We start from the raw sequence: 19,571 nt of genomic DNA, 5'->3' as shown, positions 1-19,571 counted from the left end.
ACTACACAGCTGGGGGCAGAGTAGGGGTGGTTCTTCCTTAGAGCACACTCTTAACCAAAACACCTGCTTTCAGCTGCTTATCTTGAGAGGGAAGTAGGGAAGCTGGCAGACACCCAAAGGTAAATAGCCTGAGAACAGGCCCCCTGGGACAGGGTATAGAAATTAAGATTGTTCCATCTCTGGAGAAAGCTGCTTCCTCTGTACATTTCCAAGCCCCTCTGGCCTCAGCTCACAGAGATGATCAGCCCACTGCTTTGGAAACGAGGTCTGTGTAGGGCAGCAGGCAGCAGAGGCTCAAGCCACTGTGGCCACAGCCAGCCATGTCCTCCTGTGCCTGGTGCTTTCCTCGGTCAGCTGATAGCTAGCTGTCAGCAGACTTCTCCGCATCAGTAAGAAGATGAAATAAGATGGTGATGTGTGAATAAGTAGGAGCTTTGGTCACTGTCAGTGCTTCCTAGAGCTAGAGGTCATGGTTGTCAATGTCACCAGGCATTTTGCAGAGCCCCTGTCCTGTGGAGCTTGCAGCCCCGAGGATTAATTCCTCCGGTGGCCCTTCTTTCTAGGGCCCCTCTCCAGCAACCCTCCAAGTTCAGTCTTACAGCATTTTTCTGATGCCCACAAATGTACCTAGTCCACACAGCAGGCAGAATATAGTCAAGAAAATAGTGGGTAGCCAGGGCCTCTGGTAGGTAGAACCAAAGGGATGGGCCCTGTTGCTGTTGAAGAAGCTCCTTCCTAGCGGTGGTGTCTAGGAAGGCCCCGGAGCCTTTGATATGAATTGCAAAGGTTTTAAAGGGAAATTGACAAGGGCAAAAATGGCTTCTACTCCCTTCCCCTAAGGGACATTGGGAAGAATGAATTTGCCAGTCTGGCCTGGACATCACAGATACCCCCTCAATTCTGACACACACACACACCAGTGTCCCCTCCCCTACCTCCTCCCCCCACCCCCGGATTCACGTTGCTTCTGTTTCAGCTCTGGACCCCGAAGGTTCATGGAGCAAGCTCACTCATTGGAAGAATTGACTGAGTAGGGCTAGAGGATTAGACCAATGAACTGGGAAAGGAGAGCCGAGACTTCCATTTTGGGGTTCTGGGTGGTCACAGAAGAGGTCAGACCCCTTCATCACTTGGCTGTGGGCCTGGCTAAGGCCCTGCATAGCTTGTGGGGGGCAGGTTCAGGAGGGAGTCCTGGTGCAGTGTGCTCTGCTCACCCCCTCCACCCACAGCTAAGGGCCATTTTCTTTCCTGCCTCCAGATCATCGACCCCAAGATGCCCCGGGAGGGCCTCCTGCACAATGGTGTCCCCATCCCTGTCCCACCTCTGGATGTGCTGAAGCTGGGAGAGCAGAAACAGGCCGAGGCTGGAGAGAAGCTCTTCCTTGTCCTCTTCTTTGACAACAAGCGCACCTGGTGAGTGGGTGTTCCCACCAGGAGGTTGCATCAGTGTGTGGGCTGCGGCCCGACTGGGAGGCTGTGCACACACTGCCATGCTGGGGAGGTCCACAGAGGGCTCTGGACTCCATGACCCTGCCTCCCCCCAGGTAGGGTGAAGCATTACCAGCAGCTGGCTGCCCCTGGCACGTTAATAATAACTGTCTCAGGTCAGATTCTCTGGGAAACACCTGAGGTGGAGATTTCTGTAAGGAGGCTTACTGGGGGAGAGCTGTGGCGATGAGGGAGGCAGGGCTGGGCAGAGGAACCTGTTGAACAGGGTCACACTTGCTATAGAGGCCTCCGCTGTTCTTCAGGGGAGCTCGGGAGCTGGAGGGCTTGTTAGCGATGTCACAATTTTGGTCTGTGCGTCTGTGCCTTTGTATCCTCCTGTCAACTAGTCATTGAATGCTGGTTACCTCTGGGTGGGGGTCGGGGGCGGGTGTCACCTTGGGCCAGGTAGCTCCCTTGGTGGAGGGTGATTCCTGGAGAAGATTCAGCTGAGAGCCTCCCCATGGATGTGGGCATATGTGTCTTGGTCCTCAGGTTGGGGGATGTAGAGTTGGAGTGCTTCGGTCCATGGCAAAGGGCTTACTTGCCCTTCAAGATTTCTTTTAGCAGCAGGAAACTTTTTTCACTTCTGCTTCTATAGAATGAGGAGGTAGGACTAGCCAGTCCAGATACTAATAGTTACTATTAATTGTTTACTCCGTGTCCTAATGCAGATTGATTTACATACATAATCTCATTTAATCCTCATTAAATCTTCCATCGAACCCCTCCAATCCATTTTGCAGCTGAGGAAATTGGGGCTTGGAAAGTTAAGACCTCATAGCCAGAACTGGGATACAAACCATGATCTGGCTCCAAAGGCTAGCTTTTAACATATGTTAGATTCACCTGGGGATCTTTAAACACACACACACACACACACACACACACCCCACCCCCCCTGTGGTCGCCACCAAGGAATTCACCTGGGGATCTTTAAACACACACACACACACACACACACACACACACACACACACCCCACCCCCCTGTGGTCGCCACCAAGGAATTATTGATTCTTGGTATCAGCCCCAGTTCCTAGCCATAGTTCCCCAATGTCCCAAGGCAGGGTGAGGGCTAACCCTCATATGGGCCTCTCTTGGCTCCCAGGTTCTGACAGCCCTAAGCAGAGTGAGTGGGGCTCAGGGAAGGGCCTGGCTGCAAAACAGGTCCTTTGGAGACGACCTGCCTGGAGTGTCCCTGTCTGTCTCCTCCTGTTCTGTCGCCTCCCCTGGCTTTACTTGTCCTAGGTAGATGGCCCAGAGGGGCCCCCTCATGTGACCCACCACACCCCAGGCCTCTTGCTGTGCTTGTGTTTTAGGCAATGGCTTCCAAGGGACAAAGTGCTGCCCCTGGGTGTGGAAGACACTGTGGACAAGCTCAAGATGCTGGAAGGCCGCAAGACCAGCATCCGAAAGTCTGTGCAGGTGGCTTACGACCGTGCAATGATCCACTTGAGCCGGGTCCGGGGGCCCCACTCCTTCGTCACCTCCAGCTACCTTTAAGGGCAGGGCCTGGCCTGCGTCTGCCTGGCCTGCCTCTGTCCCATGAGGAACAGAGGCCTCTTCCTGCCCCAGCCAGTCATATGGCCGGCAGCTTCCCCCCTCCATGGCAGGCCAGGGACTGGGTTGTGTCCTCCCCATGGGCAAGGCCCCAGTTTTGACTAACTGCGTGGTTCCCCTGGTGGGCCTGCTGTGTGCCAAAAACTCCCACCTGAGCTTGCTCAGGGGCTAGTCCACTGACGAACCAGTTAGAAGTAGAAATAGCTGTGAGGCTTAGGCCCAGCCAAGGAGATGGACCTGAGCCCAGAATGCAAGAGGTCCTAGGCTCTTTCTCAAAGGTGTGCCTGGCCCCTTCCTCCCCACTCCCAGCTAACTACGCCTCAGGGCAAGTGAGGCTCTGACATTGACCCCAGAGGTGCTGTGGATACACGAGGGTCCCGCAGGGAAGCTCACGGAGCTCACCCTCTCCCCACTCATCACCCATTCTTATACCTCTTCCCTGTCCCATCTTCTGCACCAGGGCCGTCTCTCTTTTTCCCATGTTCCTTTCCTTTCTTTTGTGCCAAATGGACAGAAACCATCACCAAACTGGTCTTTTTTTTCTTATTCTTTTTATGTCTCATTCCCTTTGAGGCCAGCTGCTATGCTAGGTGGGTGCCTCCGCCTGGTTCCTCAGGGCCCAGGACAGAGGGCAGCCTACCACTCGGGTGACCCCTCCACCAGCACATCCCCCCACCCGTATTTGCTGCAGACACGCAGCTGGGGCCAGCCTCTGAAGGCTTGCCTCCTTGACCGAGGCGAGGCCCCTCTTCCCCTCTTCCCCTCTCCCTGTGTGCCTAATGGCGGGCTGAGGCTTGGTGGGCTCCTGTCAGACCAGGCTGGTTGACCAAGTGTCCATCCGTCCACTTGGATGGCGAGGGCTCTGGGGTGCATCCGTGCTCTTCAGCTGGGTCTGCCACTAACCCCTCCTGTCCTGTCTCTGTGGGCCTCACTGTCTGCCACCATGGATGGTGGGGCCCTACAGTCCAGCCGCCCCCTGCCTGCGCTCTGCCCTGCCCAGCCTCTGCTGCTCCCGCTGCCGCACTCCAGGGGACACCATGCTTTTGTTTCACACTCTCTGTCCTCTTCTCTTTCCTCCTTTCAACTCCCCTCCCCACCTTCACCTTCTCAAAAATGGAAGGAAAAAAAAAAACCAACTGTGAAACGGGGAATGCTGACTGAGAAACCAACACAACTTTCAGAGGCTTCGATGTCTATTCTCTGGATGATTCTTTTCACCTCCTAAGCACCAAAGCCGCCAGGTCGCAGGCCACTGATCGCCATGTTGATTTTTAATCTGATGTTCTTTTTAATTGTTTTAAATTTTTCATAGGGGAGTTTTGGACAAAACAAAGTCACTGGGGAGATCACTGCCATTTTTACACACTCGACTTTTTAAAAATACAACCAACCAACCACCACAACTTCTTATACATTTGGGACACGAGCCAGAGTTTAAAAGGGAACCAACAAAACTCTCTATAACATAGAGGATGGGGTTTTGGATTTTGTACAATAATAAAAATACAATACAGCATATGGCTAGGGAAGGACATGGTGTATATAATTGTAAAATACTGTTCTAAATTATTGAGGCCTATAGTTTCCATTACTGGAGTCCTCCGTTGTGTGGCTGAGTGTTTTAAATGCACACAGTTTAAATGCCCAGGTTTGTTTAAAGGAGCCAATGCGTCCCCCTCTCCCCAGGTAGTTGGTCAGCTGTGGATTCTGTGACCTTTGTCTCAACCTGTGTTGTAAGATCTCGGGGCTTTCTCTCTCTTTTCTCTGTGTCTCTTTCTTCCCCCAAACACCTTCTCTTTCTTAGTCTCTTTTTTCCCCCAAGCTCCTTGACTCTTTCAGTCTCTCTCTGAGTCTTATTTTTAAAACTGCTCTTTTAGAATGGGAAGCGGCTCAGATCCTGCTGTGGCTCGGGGCCTACGTGTCTCAGTCGCGTCTGCTGTGAAGCACATGATGCTCTATTTATTGTAGAAAGTGACTTTATTTGCTTTCTAGAATTGTTTATAACAGATGGTATAAGAGAGGTAATAAACAGAGAAAAATCTATGCTTGTAAAGAATACAAAAGTTAATTTTACCTACTATAATATGACTGTCTGAAACTTATTTTCTCTCTGAGAAATAAATGTTCTAATGGGCAGTAATTGCTGTGCTGTGTTTGGTATTGTCTGTGGGGGCCCGCCCCTTGCTTCCTATTTTCTGTAGCCCACCGCCTCCTCAGAAGGTGGGAGCCATTAAGAATGGGGCTGTCCAGCTGTTGCAGGCTCCCAGCTGGAAAGGGCTCTGTCTGTCTTTCTCTTGGACTCCCGGGAGGGGTGTGAAGGTGGGCTCCAACGTTGTTTCCCTCCCAAATAGCTCCAGCCTCTCAGGCCTGTGGAAGGTCCAGCCTTCCGGCCCATGGCTCAGCTTTCCTGTGGCCCTGTTCCTTCGGGAGCATCTGTTCCTCATGCAGCAGGAGATGTAGCCCCGTGTCTCTAGCACCTGTTTACCAAGCTTGCCAAATCTGAGACTAGAGGATGCTCACGTCTCCTCTGTCATCGTTGCTGTCCCCGTTCTATAGATAGCTGGGACACACAGGCCTAATGTGGGCCTGGCTCCTCCTGGCTCGCCAGAAGGGACCCTAGCGCCTGGTCTTCATTTTGCAGATGACCAAACAGATCAGCAAGATTAAAAGCCTTGTCCAAGGCCAGCCAGCCAACTAATGGCAGTAGAATCCCACGACAAGGATCTGGCCAAGGGTTTCCTGGTGGGCTCCACAGCATCTCAGGGCTCTGCTGGCCTTTTCTGTACCAGCCCCCCTCTCTCACTGGCCATATATGGCTCCAGCGTTTCTGGAAAGGGACATCTTGAGGAGCAGAGAGTGAGTTGCCCTGGACAAACTGCTCCGTTGCTGGGACCGGGACAGCATTTCCCCATCCCCTCCCTTATCCCATCTCTGCTCATGCCTGGCTCCTGTGCTTGGCTGAGAGTTACGTGTCATAGTAGGGTGACTGGAGGACAGAGGTCTCCGGATCGCCTCCTCCAGGTGGCCTTCGAAATTCTCACTGAGGTCACTAGAGTGTAAAAGTGCTTAATGTGATAATACAACATTGGCATGGTATCTGCCGTGTGCTGATAATTTTGGAATTATGCGTTGGGGGTGCAGAGATGCACACCCCCGGCCCACAGGATGCAGGTCCACAGGTGGCTCACAGCCTGATTCCTGAGACATGTTGCGGACAGGTCTGAACAAGGAAGCCCGTGTGAGGGTCCCACAGAGGGGAGGAGTTCGAGAAAGACACCACGTTTGGTTGAATAACAAAAGCTTTCAGAAGAATGCAGCAATTCAGTCAACCCTTTAAATGGGCTTAAAAATCCCTCTATATAAATTTATATTTTGAATTACAAAGGCAATACTTAAGGCAAGAAGGGACGCTCACCCCATAAAACCATTATGAAGATTTTATTTTATTTTATTTTATTTATTTATTTGACAGACAGAGATCACAAGTAGGCAGAGAAGCAGGCAGAGAAAGTGGAGGAAGCAGGCTCCCTGCTGAGCAGGACCCTGGGATCATGACCTGAGCTGAAGCAGAGGCTTAACCCACTGAGCCACCCAGGCGCCCCTATAAAACCATTTTGAACAGAAGGAGAATGCCCAGAGGGGCAGGGTTTTAGCAGGTAAGGATGAGGAGAAAAGGCCTTGTAAAGAGAGGAAGCAACACAGGCAAAGGCAGGGTTCAGGTAGCTTTGGCGGGTGCTCTTCTCCAATGACTGGTGGCCGTCTCCATCTCTGTCTGCCTGGTGGCCACTGAGATCACAAAAGGGTGTGATGGTGTTCAGAGTCCTGTCGCTCATGGGCTGTGTGACCTCAGGCATGGTACTCGGCTTCTCTGAGCCTCCCAGAGGCTGGCTTCTTAGAGGACCCTGAAGCCAGGGAGAGGCATTAGCACAGCCTTGGAGGATTTGAACGGGTAGGAGACGTGTCTGGAACTTTGCAGCCAATTAGATGTCAGAGTCAAAAAGCAAGAGTGCAGACAGGGTTGCCACCTGGCTGGAGGCATCAGCTGTGGGTTTGAAGGGGAGGAAGGAGAGCTTAGTTTTGATGAGTTTGTGCCGCCCACAGGACATCTGAGAAACACCCTCAGCAAGCAGATGCGCCTGGGCCCCGAGTTCAAGAGGAAGATAGGAGCACTTGACAGAAACGTGGGGACACCAGAGCCCACCAGGGCAGTTTACGACAGTGGCCAAGGACAGGGAGAAAGGACAGACCTGAGGAAAACCCCTCATATCTGGAGCCCGGGGTTGGGGGTGGAGACAGCCTTCAGGGAGGTTCTGGTCACTGGGGAGGGCCTCACACTGAGGAAATCCAGTCCTAGGGAGCAACGAGGCCCACCCACTCACTTCACAGAAAGAGGCGGGTCACATGGGCTCAGCATCACAGAGCAGGAAAAGGCCATGCTGACCAGAAAGACCCCAGAACCCAGCACCTTCTACTCTCCACGGGCCCAGGCATTCAGAGCCCTCAAGGTGAGCAGAAGCATCCTTAGCGAGTTTTATCAATCCCGTGATTAAAATTCATGGACCGAAGCCTAGAATATCTTGATATTGGAGCATGTGGGGGTACTGACTAGAAATACATTTCATTTTCCTCACAAGTTTAAAAATATAATTAAAGACATTTGCCAGACTCTGTCAACTTGGCCACTTCCATTAATGTATGAATTGTCATTAACCCTTGAGTGTGAATTTGCCTTCCAGATAGACTCCCCCGACCTGGCGAGGCTGTAAACTTTGAGCTGGAGGGGTCTCTGACTCAACCTTGGCACTTGGGGTTGGCCTTCTGCTCACCCTTTCCCTTCAAGGATAGCAGACGGTACTAAGGGTGGAAAGAAAAGAAATCTATATATATGTACTTCCTACAAGTTGAATACTCTTGAGAGGGCCAGGACTCAGACTACCTGGAGTAGCAAAAGCTAATTGTCCCCAAATCTTAGAAGGGTTGTGTCAAAGAACCTTGTGTCCTTTATTTGGCCCCAATAAGGCTGGTTGGAAGGATCTGGTTTCCGTCTAACTGCCCTTGCTCTTGAAGCGATGTGTGAGCTCCTTCCTCTTCCTTTCAGTTTTGTAGACTTCTTTGGGGGATGAAGAAGAAGTATTGGAAATTCGGCCCTGATGGCTCCTGATGTGCCCTCAGGGGACAGTCCCCTCTCCCCTAGCTTCACAGTCCAGAAGGGCCCCCACGGGATTTTCCAAGCTGGTACTGGAAGATTATAAAATTTGCTCCTTGCTGTCTCAGTCAGGATTTGTTTTTTAAAGCACAAAGGAGAAAACAAGATTATATTATAAAATTGTATAATTTTAAGATTATATAATTATATATAAAATATATATAAATAAAATATATATTAAAATTATATAATTATAAAGTTATAAAAATGATTTTATATATAAAGTAAGAATATTATATACCCAGAAATAGCCATTTCCACAATTTTCGTGTCATTCCTCATAGTCTCCTGTTTTTTCCTAGACAGAGCACGTACTCCAGTTTCTTGCACTGGGTAGCTGGGTAAATCGGCTGCCCCGAGAGGCTGTGGGTTCTGACATCAGAGCAGAAGTTCTTGGCATGACCGGAACTCAAGGTCAAACACTTCTCCTGCCTGACTTTGGCTTTTCTTCATTTGCTGTGTATTCTGAACCGACCCAAGCCAACTGTTGCTTGTTTTTGTTTTCTTCCTTTTTGTTTTGCTAATGTTAGCTGGTAGTCTCCAGCGGTGGAAATTGAATGGGAATTCTACCTCTCTGTCCTAGGAACTTTGCTATTGGGTGTATATTTCCATGGAAATGAGTCCTAGACCAAATTCTGCCCTGTGTTCAAACATCTGCAGAAGAAGGACAGCCCCCAGTGGCTACACCATTTCTTCTCTAGCTTGAGAAGTTCCCACTCTGCTCCAGTACAACCACCAGCACCTGGCATGAAAGGTCACTCCGAAGATACATAAAACACTGTTCTGAGGGCAAGGCCAGCAGCCAGGTTGGAAGGGCAAGTGGCAGAAGCAATGGAACTTTAGACCTTGAATTTTATTTTATTTTTTTTTTTTTAAAGATTTTATTTATTTATTTGACAGAGAGAGATCACAAGTAGGCAGAGAGAGAGAGAGAGGAGGAAGCAGGCTCCCTGCTGAGCAGAGAGCCCGATGCGGGACTCGATCCCAGGACCCTGAGATCATGACCTGAGCCGAAGGCAGAGGCTTAACCCACTGAGCCACCCAGGCGCCCCTTATTTTATTTTTTTAAGATTTATTTTTCTATTTGAGAGGGGGAGAGAGAGAGAGAGAATGTCAAGCAAACTCCCTGCTGAGCACAGAGTCCCACGCTCAAACTCCCAACCCTGAAATCATGACCTGGGCCGACACCAAGAGTTGGATGCTTAACTGACTGAGCCACCCAGGTGCCCCTTTATTGTTGTCTTATATACAACTGTACATATAGTAATTAAGGTACACAAACCTCAAGTTTAATCTCCGTGAATTTGTACATGTGTCTCCACCCTAGAAAGTGTGCCCTAGAAAGCTTCTTGTACTCCTTCCCAGTCCATATCCTCCTTCTCCAAGGGTGACTACTGTCAGATGTCTACAGCCATAGATTAGTGTTGCCTGTTTTTGAACTTCATAGAATGAAGTTCTACAATATGCGCTCTTTTGAGTCTGGCTTCTCTCATTCAACGTTTTGTCTCTGAACCCCATCGCTGTTTTGCATGTAGCTCTAGTTTGCTTTGAGTAGTATTCTGTCGTACAAATACATTGTGGGGTGTTTGTCCATTCTCCTGCTGGTGGGCGTCGGGTTGTTACTGCTGCGGGGCTCTCATGCTTGAGTAACACTGCTGTGAACATTCTCATTTGTGCCGTTTTATAGACACGGAGCCCCTTTTCTCTTCAGAATATCCCCAGGAGTGCTAGGACTTGGAGTCTGGCTTTAAGCATTTAGCTTGAGCATAACATTTATGTGTTTAGCATTATGAGTTTCTTCCAGTTTTCCACTGGTTGTACGCTTTGTGCTCCCACATCAATGAATGGGAGCCGGGTCGCTCCACATCCTCACCAACTCTTAGCACTGTTAGCCCAGGGCTTTGCTCCTGGCAGCCTTGTTGACTGGCTTCCACTAAGCTCCACTATACAGTAAGGGTTCTCCCCTTCTGGCTAAGGTGCTTTTGCATTGGGGAACCCATTTCTCAGTGCCACCCAGATGCGTGCTCTGGCTCTTTGCGCAATAAGGTACCTCTTGGTTCAGAGTAACACAACGCTCCCTGGGTCTCTTCTCCTTAACCCTGGCAGTTGAGCTGGAGACTACTGAAGCCAGCTTCAGGGTCACGATTCTCATCCAGACCCAACCTGCCAGCACTCCAGTCCTCAAGCAGGGCAGAAGGCCCTCTGCATGCTGTGTCCAAATCCTTCCTTGCCTACTGGCTGATGCCACTGTTTTGTGCCTTTACTTCTCTGGCTGGGGTCCTCAGGAACATGTTCATGACCCTGGTTCCTGTTGAGTTAGCGTGAACTAAGGATGTGCCGGGAGATTTCAATGAGGTCCTGGAGGAGAGGAGTAAAAAGGAATGAAGAGAGCCTGTTTGCCGTTGACTGCCCTTGGTGACACACAAGCCCATTTTAGAGTCATCGAGGATGAAGGCTCAGAAGGGTGAAGTGAAGTTGTTCAAATCACCAGTAGGACGAAGGGCTGAGATAAGAAGGCAGGGTCGGGGAAAGAGACCGGGGGAATCAAAAGATTGCAGAGCCAGAACTGATGTGGGCAACTGTTTGAAGCTGGCCGTGTCCTTAGGGGTGAGAGAGTCACCTGGTTCTAGGCCTGAACTGTGGGACAAGGACACAGACTCCCCAGGGCTGTCCAGTGGGGTTTCTGGCTCCCTGTGCGACCCTGGGCACACCCAGGTTGGGGCCCTCCAAGTCCAGCCAGACATCCTCCTCCCGCCCAACCCCCCCTCCTTTCCTCACACCCTCCCTTTTCTTCCCCGTTTCCCCACCCATCCCTACCACCCCCATTTCTCTGTCTTAGAACTTTATTATTTTTAAGTAGGTTTATAGGATTCAACATTTTAAAAACTCAAGACAATTTCCTTCCTTGTGTCCAGTCTCCCAGTTCCCCTTCCGCAGGCAACTAGTTTTGTCCGCTGAACAGGTAACCTTCCAGAAATCCGTGAACACCGGTGTGCGTGCACATGCTTGGGTGTGTCGCTTTTGCACACGTGGTAACATACCTTCACACTAGTCTAGGCCTTCTCTGAAAATCATTTTTATTAAATATTGAGCATCTACAAAAATAGCAGTTATACAATAACATATAAATAAAACAAAAACTCCACAATATAGTAAGACATCTGGTGTCTGCCACCTGTCTGAGACAAAGAAGCAGAGCTTTTTAAATCTCTGTGGCCCGCCCTTCCCACCCCCCACCTTTTCCCACCAATACTATCCCGAATGTTGTACTTATCATGCCCCCCTTTTTTCCTCTATAGTCCTGCTATATGTTTAAATCAGCACACAATAAATATGGTGCACTGTCTCTTCTTTTGGGATTTCGAAGAGAAGGAAGTGTATCACGCATGTGGTCTTATGCAACTTGCTTTTGTCCCACCGGTGGGTATGATCCGAGATTTGGTCGATGTGCCTGCCTGCGCTTGGTTCGTCGTCACTTGGTACAGAATTCCTTTGTATTAAGAGGACACCATTAATTTTTCATGGCACTATTTAAGGACATTTGGGTTGCTTCCCACTTTTGGCTTCTAGGAACAGTCCCGGTGTGAATGCTCTTTATCACTTCTTGCCTGGTGTGTATGTTGGGGGGCGTGGGGGTTGGTGGGAACTTGGGTTCAGGTCGCCCTCGGGGATTTGCAGGCTCCCACGGAATTCACAGCGTCAACTTCAGTAGCTGACGCCAAACTCTTTCAGAGTGCTTGTGACAATTCACACACTTGCCAGTGTGCTCGAGGTTTCCCTTTGCCCCACTTCCTTGCCAATACTTGGAATTAACAGTTTTTAAAAATTTCCAGGCGGGTATGTGTGAAATCATCACTCATCATGCTTTAAAATTTGATTTCCCTGATGATGCACATGGCATTTGTTACTTAAAATATATCTTGGTGATTGTGGCATATCAGAGCAATGAGGACTTCCTCCTCCTTGCCTGGGCTGGAGAGTGTTTTATCGCATGCGAATCTGACTGATTTTACCAGCTTCTTGTTGGTAGAAGGCATGGAGTCAGTTCCAGTGTTTCCCAGACAATTCTTCAATGAATAGCTTTGTGTCTTGGTGGTAAAGGATGTCCCGATGTGGAAGAGTCTATATTCAGGAACTTTCTGAAATGTTGAGATGGAAATGGAAGCCCATTTTTGCTCCCCTCTGGCAGTGCGCCTGGCTATTTCCAGCACTTTCCCTTAATTCCCCGAGCTCCCCCAGGTAGGAGCTGTATCTGTCCTGTCTTGTGCCATCGCACTGTCTTCTTCCTTAGAAGGTGGGGACATTCATCTCTGCCCTCTGCCCCAACCCAGACCCTGCCCCACCCAGACCCATCCTGTTGGCCTTACACTGCTGCCCCCACCTGCACAGAGATTCCTCAGGGATGGGCCCTGCCCCCCAGCATCTCCTTCTTAGGACCATCCCCGGCTCAGACCTAGGCCCTGTAAGAGAGGGAAAGAGAGGATGAATCTCCAAGGGGGCAGGCAACATATACACAGAAACAACCAGAAAGGATCACAGCCCAGCATCCAACAGCTGTGACACCCTGAGCAAACCCCCATGACCCTGAACGTCACTTAACATGTCTCTGGGGCTGGGGAAAGAGTGGGACCAAGCACCCAGAGCACCCCCACATTTATGCACTTGGAAGTGGTAGCTTTCCTCATTATCAAGGATACTTCTAATTCAAGGATGTCCTGGTGGTGCTCTGACAGATGCAAATTCTGGATCTGAGATGCCTGGAGGAAGGGGAAGGAAGTCCAAATCAGAGGGCCTTCCTGGAGGAGGAGGTATTTTTTTGGCCTCCATCAAGACAGGCTTCATTTAGGCAAGTGGGAAAATCTCTCTGGAGGAAGGGATTCTTGAAATCAGGAGTGTGGAGGGTAGAGGAAAGGTTTGAATATGCTTAAGGACAGATGAATGATTTGGGGAGAGACATGGAGTGTAAATGGTGTGGGACTGAGTGCCAGGGATGTGGCTGGAGCTCCACTGGAGGCCTCAGTGGGCATGGTAGGTCCTAGGGTGGGCTCAGGAGACATTCTGATTTACGCTCAAGTTCGAGAATTGCTGTTTTCAACAGTCAGGGCCTACACCCCCGCATGAAGGGATGTGGGGCTCAGTGGAGCTGAACCCAGTTATCAGAGAGCCCCGCAGCTGGTCTGCAGGGGTTTCCTGGGGAGGAAGAATTGTACATTACACTTGACTCAGGACCCTTTTGCAGCTACCCACCACTGCCCACCCAGCCTTGACCTGGTACCCTGGAGGCACAGGGACTCCCTTGGGCCAGGTGCCTGGGGCAATGCATGGAAATGGAAAAGAACTGTGAATCCCCCCCTCAGGAAGTTTGGAAGTTGATCTGAAGAGTGGGAAGCCCTGGCTAGTTAAACAGCTATAGCAACCATTTTCCGTCTGAGTGCTTTTGAACTCAGCCTCGGCCTCCCATGAGTCCAAGTGGGTTTTACCAGGAGCCATTACCATGCTTCTTATCACGTGCCTTTCGTGCAGAAACTGAGCCTCAAAGAGATCGAGTGACGTGCGCAAGGTCGCACAGCTGGGAAGTGGTGGAACTGGGACTCAGCCCAGCCACCTGATTCTAGAGCCCACATGCTGCCTCTCGCCCCCTCTCCCCTTCCTTTCACCGGCCCCCCTGGATACTACATTTACACGGCCTCAAAACTGAAGAGTTCAAACGGATGTACAGTGATACTCCTCTTCATCCCCTTCCTAGAGACAACGAATGGGAAGAGTTTCTAACAACTAGTTTTAGCATCTTCTGCGCCTATATAAATACATATACTCCATAGAGACTCTCCCCTGCTCTTTTTGGACCAAAAAGTGGTAGCATCCTACATACTGTTTTGCACCTAGTTTTTTTTTTCTTTCTTTCTTTCTTTACTTAGTATTTCTCAGCGGTCTTTCCATGTCAGTTCACCAAGAGAATTTATTTTCCTTATCCTGCTTTATAGCCCATATTCATCCCGAGCTCAGGTCATTTTCCATGAGCAGGAACCTCTGCTGGATAATGGTCTAGAAGGAGAACTGCTGACCACACTCAGCACCATCATTCTATTATCACCAAATCTGCTCATAGACTTAACAATAAAACCACTTCTTTCTCCAGTAATCTGACCTCCCTCGCACTTTCTCTCAGAGACTCTGGCCATCTGGGTACACCGCCTGTCTTTTGGGTCCCTCTGGGAAAGAGAAATGCCACAGGCTGGATACTGCACCCCCGTGCCCAGCACACGGGAGGTGGGAGCTCAACACAGTGAGCCACAGGCCCTCTTCCGGAGAGTTCCATTTACCCTCATGGAATCTTTCCTCATTGGGTCAAAACAACCTTTCGTGGGCCTAGTGGGATGATCGCCCCCCACCCCCCGCCGCCTTTGCAGCGGGGTAAGGGGAGGCTTGCGCACACTTGGCCTAGGCCTCGGAAGCTGAGGAGGATCTAAAACCCAGGGCTCCTGATTCCCAGCAGACTCACTGCCCCCAGGGCCGTACTGCTTCCCAGCCGCTCTTACACTGCAAGGAGTGGAGGGAGGAACGACATGCCCGCTTTACTCTCTGGCTGGTTTTTCACACAACAATAGGAATGGCACGGGGCCTTTCAAGTCAGTTTTTATTTGCCCGTTTATTTGCCAACAGAGATGACAAAGATCAGAATATGGAGCCAACGTTTTTTCGGTCCTCCCACACTCCAGGCGTCTCCCTCTGCCCCCATTCGCTCATTCACCTCTCAGAGGCCAGGAGGGTAGGTGCTGTTCTTCCCTTCCCCCTTGTCCAGGTGAGGTGAAATGAGGGGTAGAAAGGAGCAGAGCTGAGATTTAAACCCAGGCAGAGCCCATATTCTTAACTTCTCTATACCAAGGACTCTTAGTTTGAGAGCAAACAACAGCTTTCGATAGGTGACACTCATAAATTATCATTATAATATTATTTCAACCTTCTCCAGAAATGGTGGCTATCTCCTTGATGTTTTTCTTATTTTTTATTTCTTGTATTATTATTATTACTGAGAGAGACACTGAGAGAGAGAACATGCATGCGCATGAGGGGAGGGGCAGAGGGAGGGAGAGTCCCACGCAGACTCCACGCTGAGCCTGGAGCCCCACATGGATTTTTGACTCTGAGATCATGGCCTGAGCGAGAACCAAGAGTCAGACACTTAACTGGCTGAGCCACCCAGGCGCCCCCTCCTTGGTATTTCAGGGGAAGCAAGAAGACCCTTCACCTATTAAAAAATGAACTACCTTCCCACCAGCTCTGGGCTGATTTCAATTGCACGGGGAGAGCGGCGTCTCTTAGGCTGACAGCTTGGATCCTTGAGGAAATGAAATTCTCCCAGGTACGTCCCCCCACCCCTCCCCCTTTTAATGCTCAGGTCTGTCTGTCCTGACAGAAACAGCTCTCTCCCTTCCTGTAGTTCTTATAAAAACAGGAGAGGACATCCCTGAATGTAACATTAAATTGCACTGTTAAATATGTCTTTACAAGCTCCGTCACTCACCCTGTCAGTTTTGCGGATTCCTTGAAGGTCTGAGCTCCCTGCTCGCTGTCCTCACTCCACTCCTCCTGCCCACGATGCTCTGATTCTCTGTGTGTGGCGCTTTCGCCATTCACCGATGTCCTGGCCTCCCGTTTCCCTGATCTCCTCTCCTGCAATGCCTGGGCTACTCAGTCCCAAGGTCAAGCCCTGGACAAGCCCAAGATCAAGATCCCACATTCAAACTTCTTCCCAGCTCACTCCTTCAAGCCTCACGGGTCCCACGGGCCCCACAGTCACTGACCTCATCGCCTTTCCACAGTGCCCTTCAAGCCCGCCTCCACTCTTGTCCCAGCCTCAACTCCACCGATACTTATTACAGCTCCTTTCTTTAAATTTTATGTATTTATTTGACAGAGGGAGAGAATGAGTGACAGAGTGCATGAGAAGGGAGAGGATCAGAGGGAGAAGCAAACTCCCCACCAAGCGAGGAGCCTGATGGGGGACTTGATCCTGGGACTCCAGGATCATGGCCTGAGCCAAAGGCAGTCCCCTAATGACTATGAGCCACCCAGGCGCCCCTTAACAGCTCCTTTCTTGTCTACACCTCATCTCATTTCTCACCCCCAAGACAACTCCCCAGGGAGGCACTGTCATCACTCCCATTGTAGGGAAAGGGAAACATAGGCACAAGGAGCTTACACCAGGACACACAGAGTGAAAAAGGATCGGGGCTGAAATCCAAACCACCTTGTTTCAAGAGCCTTGGGCCTATAACCTTCTCTCTTCAGGGCTGGAAATGTCGCACCCAAGTGACTTGTCAGTTTAAGCAAGTTTGCCGCCAACAGGTTTGAGTCCTGCCTGCAAAAGGAACTTGACCCTCTGAGACAGGGTGTGGTGTGGGCAAGGTAGGCCTGGCTTGCTCAGCGGGCTGCCGGCTGCACTTCAGTCCTAAGTCCAAAGGGGAAGCCGCAGAGGATCAGGGAGAGGGGCTTGCTCCCTCCCACGTGCTCTTTTGGGCCGGGGCTTTCTACACCTCAGCCCTGCTTGATTCTCACCACGTACCTCCACAGTGAGCCGGTCTTGGAAGTGAGATTCGAACCAGACACATTTATTCCACTGAGAGGCTCCCAAGGCTGTGTTGTTACACGGGACATACCAGAACCGCACAAGTAAGGCATTTCTGAGCCATGAGCTTGGAGTCTTAAGCATTCTCAGTCCCAGCTGAAGCTCTGACCATTTGGTCTTTCCTTTCTTATCCCTTTCCTTTCTTGAGAACAGGAAAGTATTGGACTGACGGGAGTTTTCCCCTGAGATGGGGAAAGGAGTTTGAGCCCACTTGTCATCAAGTTTTGACTCCAAAAAAGGAAACAATTTGTTCTAATTTGCCAAACCTTAAGTCAAATGCTTTGTTTTGAAAACCAAATTGTCTATGGGATCCCGAGTTTGGCATTTTGTCTTTTTAAAGGTTACTAAATCTGTGAGAGTTCTTTTTTTTAAAGATTTATTTATTTGAGAGAGAGAAAGAGAAAGAGAGGTCACGAGTGGTGAGGCGGTGCCAGAGGGAGAGAGAAAATCTCCAGCATGGTCCCCACTGCGTGAGGAGCCCTAATGGAGGACAATCTCAGGACTCCGAGATCAAGACCTGAGCCAAAATCAATAGTGGGCCACTTAACCGACGAAGCCACCCAGGTGCCCAGAATCTGTGAGATTTCTAACTAGAGCAGCCCACGGGGATAGAAAGAACCGTGGCCTGGGAGTCAGGATCTGGACTTGCTGTGTCACCTTGAGCAGTTACCTCCCCTCTCTAGGGTTTGACACCATGGAAATGAAGGGTGTGGTTCTGATGAGCTCTGCATTCCCCTCTAGACCCGAAGTTCTAGGATAGGAACATGGGCTCTGGACTCAGACACTGGAGTTCAAGCCCTGTTTCATCATGACCAACTGGTACATGAGCAGGTTGGGCAGGTTGCTTAACTACTGTAGGATTCAGTTTCTTCACATGTAAAACAGAGATTGATAATGACTTTGTCATAAGGTGGCAAAGCCTGTTTTAGAAAATTCATCTAACTTGCTTGGCATAGGGAGCCGGCATGAACAGAAGATGCACTCAAGTTAGTACGACACGACAATGATGAAGTTTCTTTCTGTGTTCTTGGAAATCCATAAAGAACCAGATCACAAGGAGTGCCTGGGGGGCTCAAGTGGTTAAGGATCTGCCTTCAGCTCAGGTCATGATCCTGGGGTCCTGGGTTGGAGCCCCTTGTCTGTCTCCCTGCTCAGTGGCAAGCCTGCTTCTCTCTCTCTTCTGTGCCGCCCCCTCCACTCTTGTTCTCTCCTGCTAGTTCTGCTCTCTCTCTCTCTGTTAAATAAATACATAAGTAATCCTAAAAAAAAAAAAACCAAAAACCAGATCATAAAAATCTGAACTTCTACCAATAAATAGTTATTGAGCACATATTTTGCATTTGTGGAGAACCCTTTCAGTTGGCTATACCCATTCTCAGCCCCTTGTTTGGCACATCCAGCCACAGAGACTGGAAACACAGATACTCTGTCAGCCTCACTCAAAGCTTGGGGTGGCCGTATGATCCATGTTTTGCTGTGAGACATAAGCTACCAATGGCTTCTAGGAGAACTTTCTACCCCTGTGATAAAGGAGTCACCAGAGGGGAGCCCCCTGCCACAGTCTTTTTGATTTCTTTCTCCCCTTACATATGAATACATTATGCGGGGCAGTGGCAGCGTTCTTATAACCATGAGGCACACCACAAGGAGAAAAAGCCAACAAGCCAAGCATATCATAGGGTATAGCTGGAAAGAGCTTGGGTCCAGCAGCTGCTGGCTGTTAGACTAGTCACCATTTAACAATACAAGCCCTGTTTGTTTAGGCGGCTATCAGCTGGGCTTCCTGTTCTTTATAGCTGAGCCTGTCCTTGCTCATATATCATTCAATAAACACTGGTTAAGTTAATACTGGTGCCAAGCCCCATTCAAGGTATATAGTTTATGGGGAGGGAGAAGACATCCTTAAGGCTTTACAATCTATTCAACAGGAGAGAAGATTTTTTTTTAAAGATTTATTTATTCCAGATACAGAGAGAGAGAGAGAGAGAGCATGAAAGCATGAGTGGGGGTGGGGGGAGGGGCAGAGGGAAAGGGAGACAAGCAGACTCGCTGCTGAGCATGGAGCATGACATGAGGCTGGATCCCAGGACCCTGAGACCATGACCTGGGCTGAAACCAAGAGTCTCTGGCTTAACCAACTGAGCCACCCAGAGTCCCTTCTTATTTCTTTTTAATACAATGAAAATGTAAGAGGTCTTACAGTTGATGTCCTTCTGTGTTAGCACGAGGACATAAAGGAAGGACTTCTTTCCTTTCTAGACTGTAAATGTTTTCACAACAGATACTTTTTCTTACCAATACCCCTCCAGTGCCTTGCCTAGCATATAGTCAGTGCTCAATAAATAATTGTGGAATGTGTTAACTGTGAGGGCAGCTTACCCTGCACAAAGGATGATCTCACTTTTATGCCCTTCTGAAGTTAGGTGTGTCCGTGTGACTTGCTTTAGCCAATAAAATATGAACAGAATTGATATATGTTGATGGTAGGCGGAAGCAGGTGAGAGCTGGAATGGATCTTTGTTCTTTATCTGCCCCTGGTGCCATGACCATTAAAAATGATCCCAGGGTCCTGGGATTAAGCCCCACATCCAGCTCCCTGTCTGCTTCTTCCTCTCTCACTCCCCCTGCTGTGTTCTCTCTCTCGAGGTCTCCCTCTCTGTCTGTGTGTGTGTCAAATAAATCCATAAAA

The 19,571-nt window shown here is 49.7% G+C and overlaps 1 protein-coding gene across 4 annotated transcripts in view; it reads left to right on the top strand.

Annotated features, from left to right (window-relative positions):
* BRPF3 (bromodomain and PHD finger containing 3) overlaps positions 1 to 5,187 on the top strand; it is a 34,957-nt gene extending 29,770 nt beyond the window's left edge. For all 4 annotated transcript variants that reach the window (XM_082732312.1, XM_082732310.1, XM_082732313.1 and 1 more), the window contains 2 exons: positions 1,259 to 1,413; positions 2,807 to 5,187. In XM_082732312.1, the coding sequence (XP_082588438.1) occupies positions 1,259 to 1,398 (140 nt within the window). In that variant the 3' untranslated portion in view covers positions 1,399 to 1,413; positions 2,807 to 5,187. The remainder of the gene's footprint in view (positions 1 to 1,258; positions 1,414 to 2,806) is intronic.
* The last annotated feature ends 14,384 nt before the right edge of the window (positions 5,188 to 19,571 follow it).

Source organism: Mustela nivalis, assembly GCF_964662115.1.
Source record: "Mustela nivalis genome assembly, chromosome: 5".
Classification (NCBI taxonomy): Eukaryota; Metazoa; Chordata; class Mammalia; order Carnivora; family Mustelidae; genus Mustela; species Mustela nivalis.
Note: the sequence above shows the minus strand (reverse complement) of the source record. Positions and strands in the feature narration are given on the sequence as shown.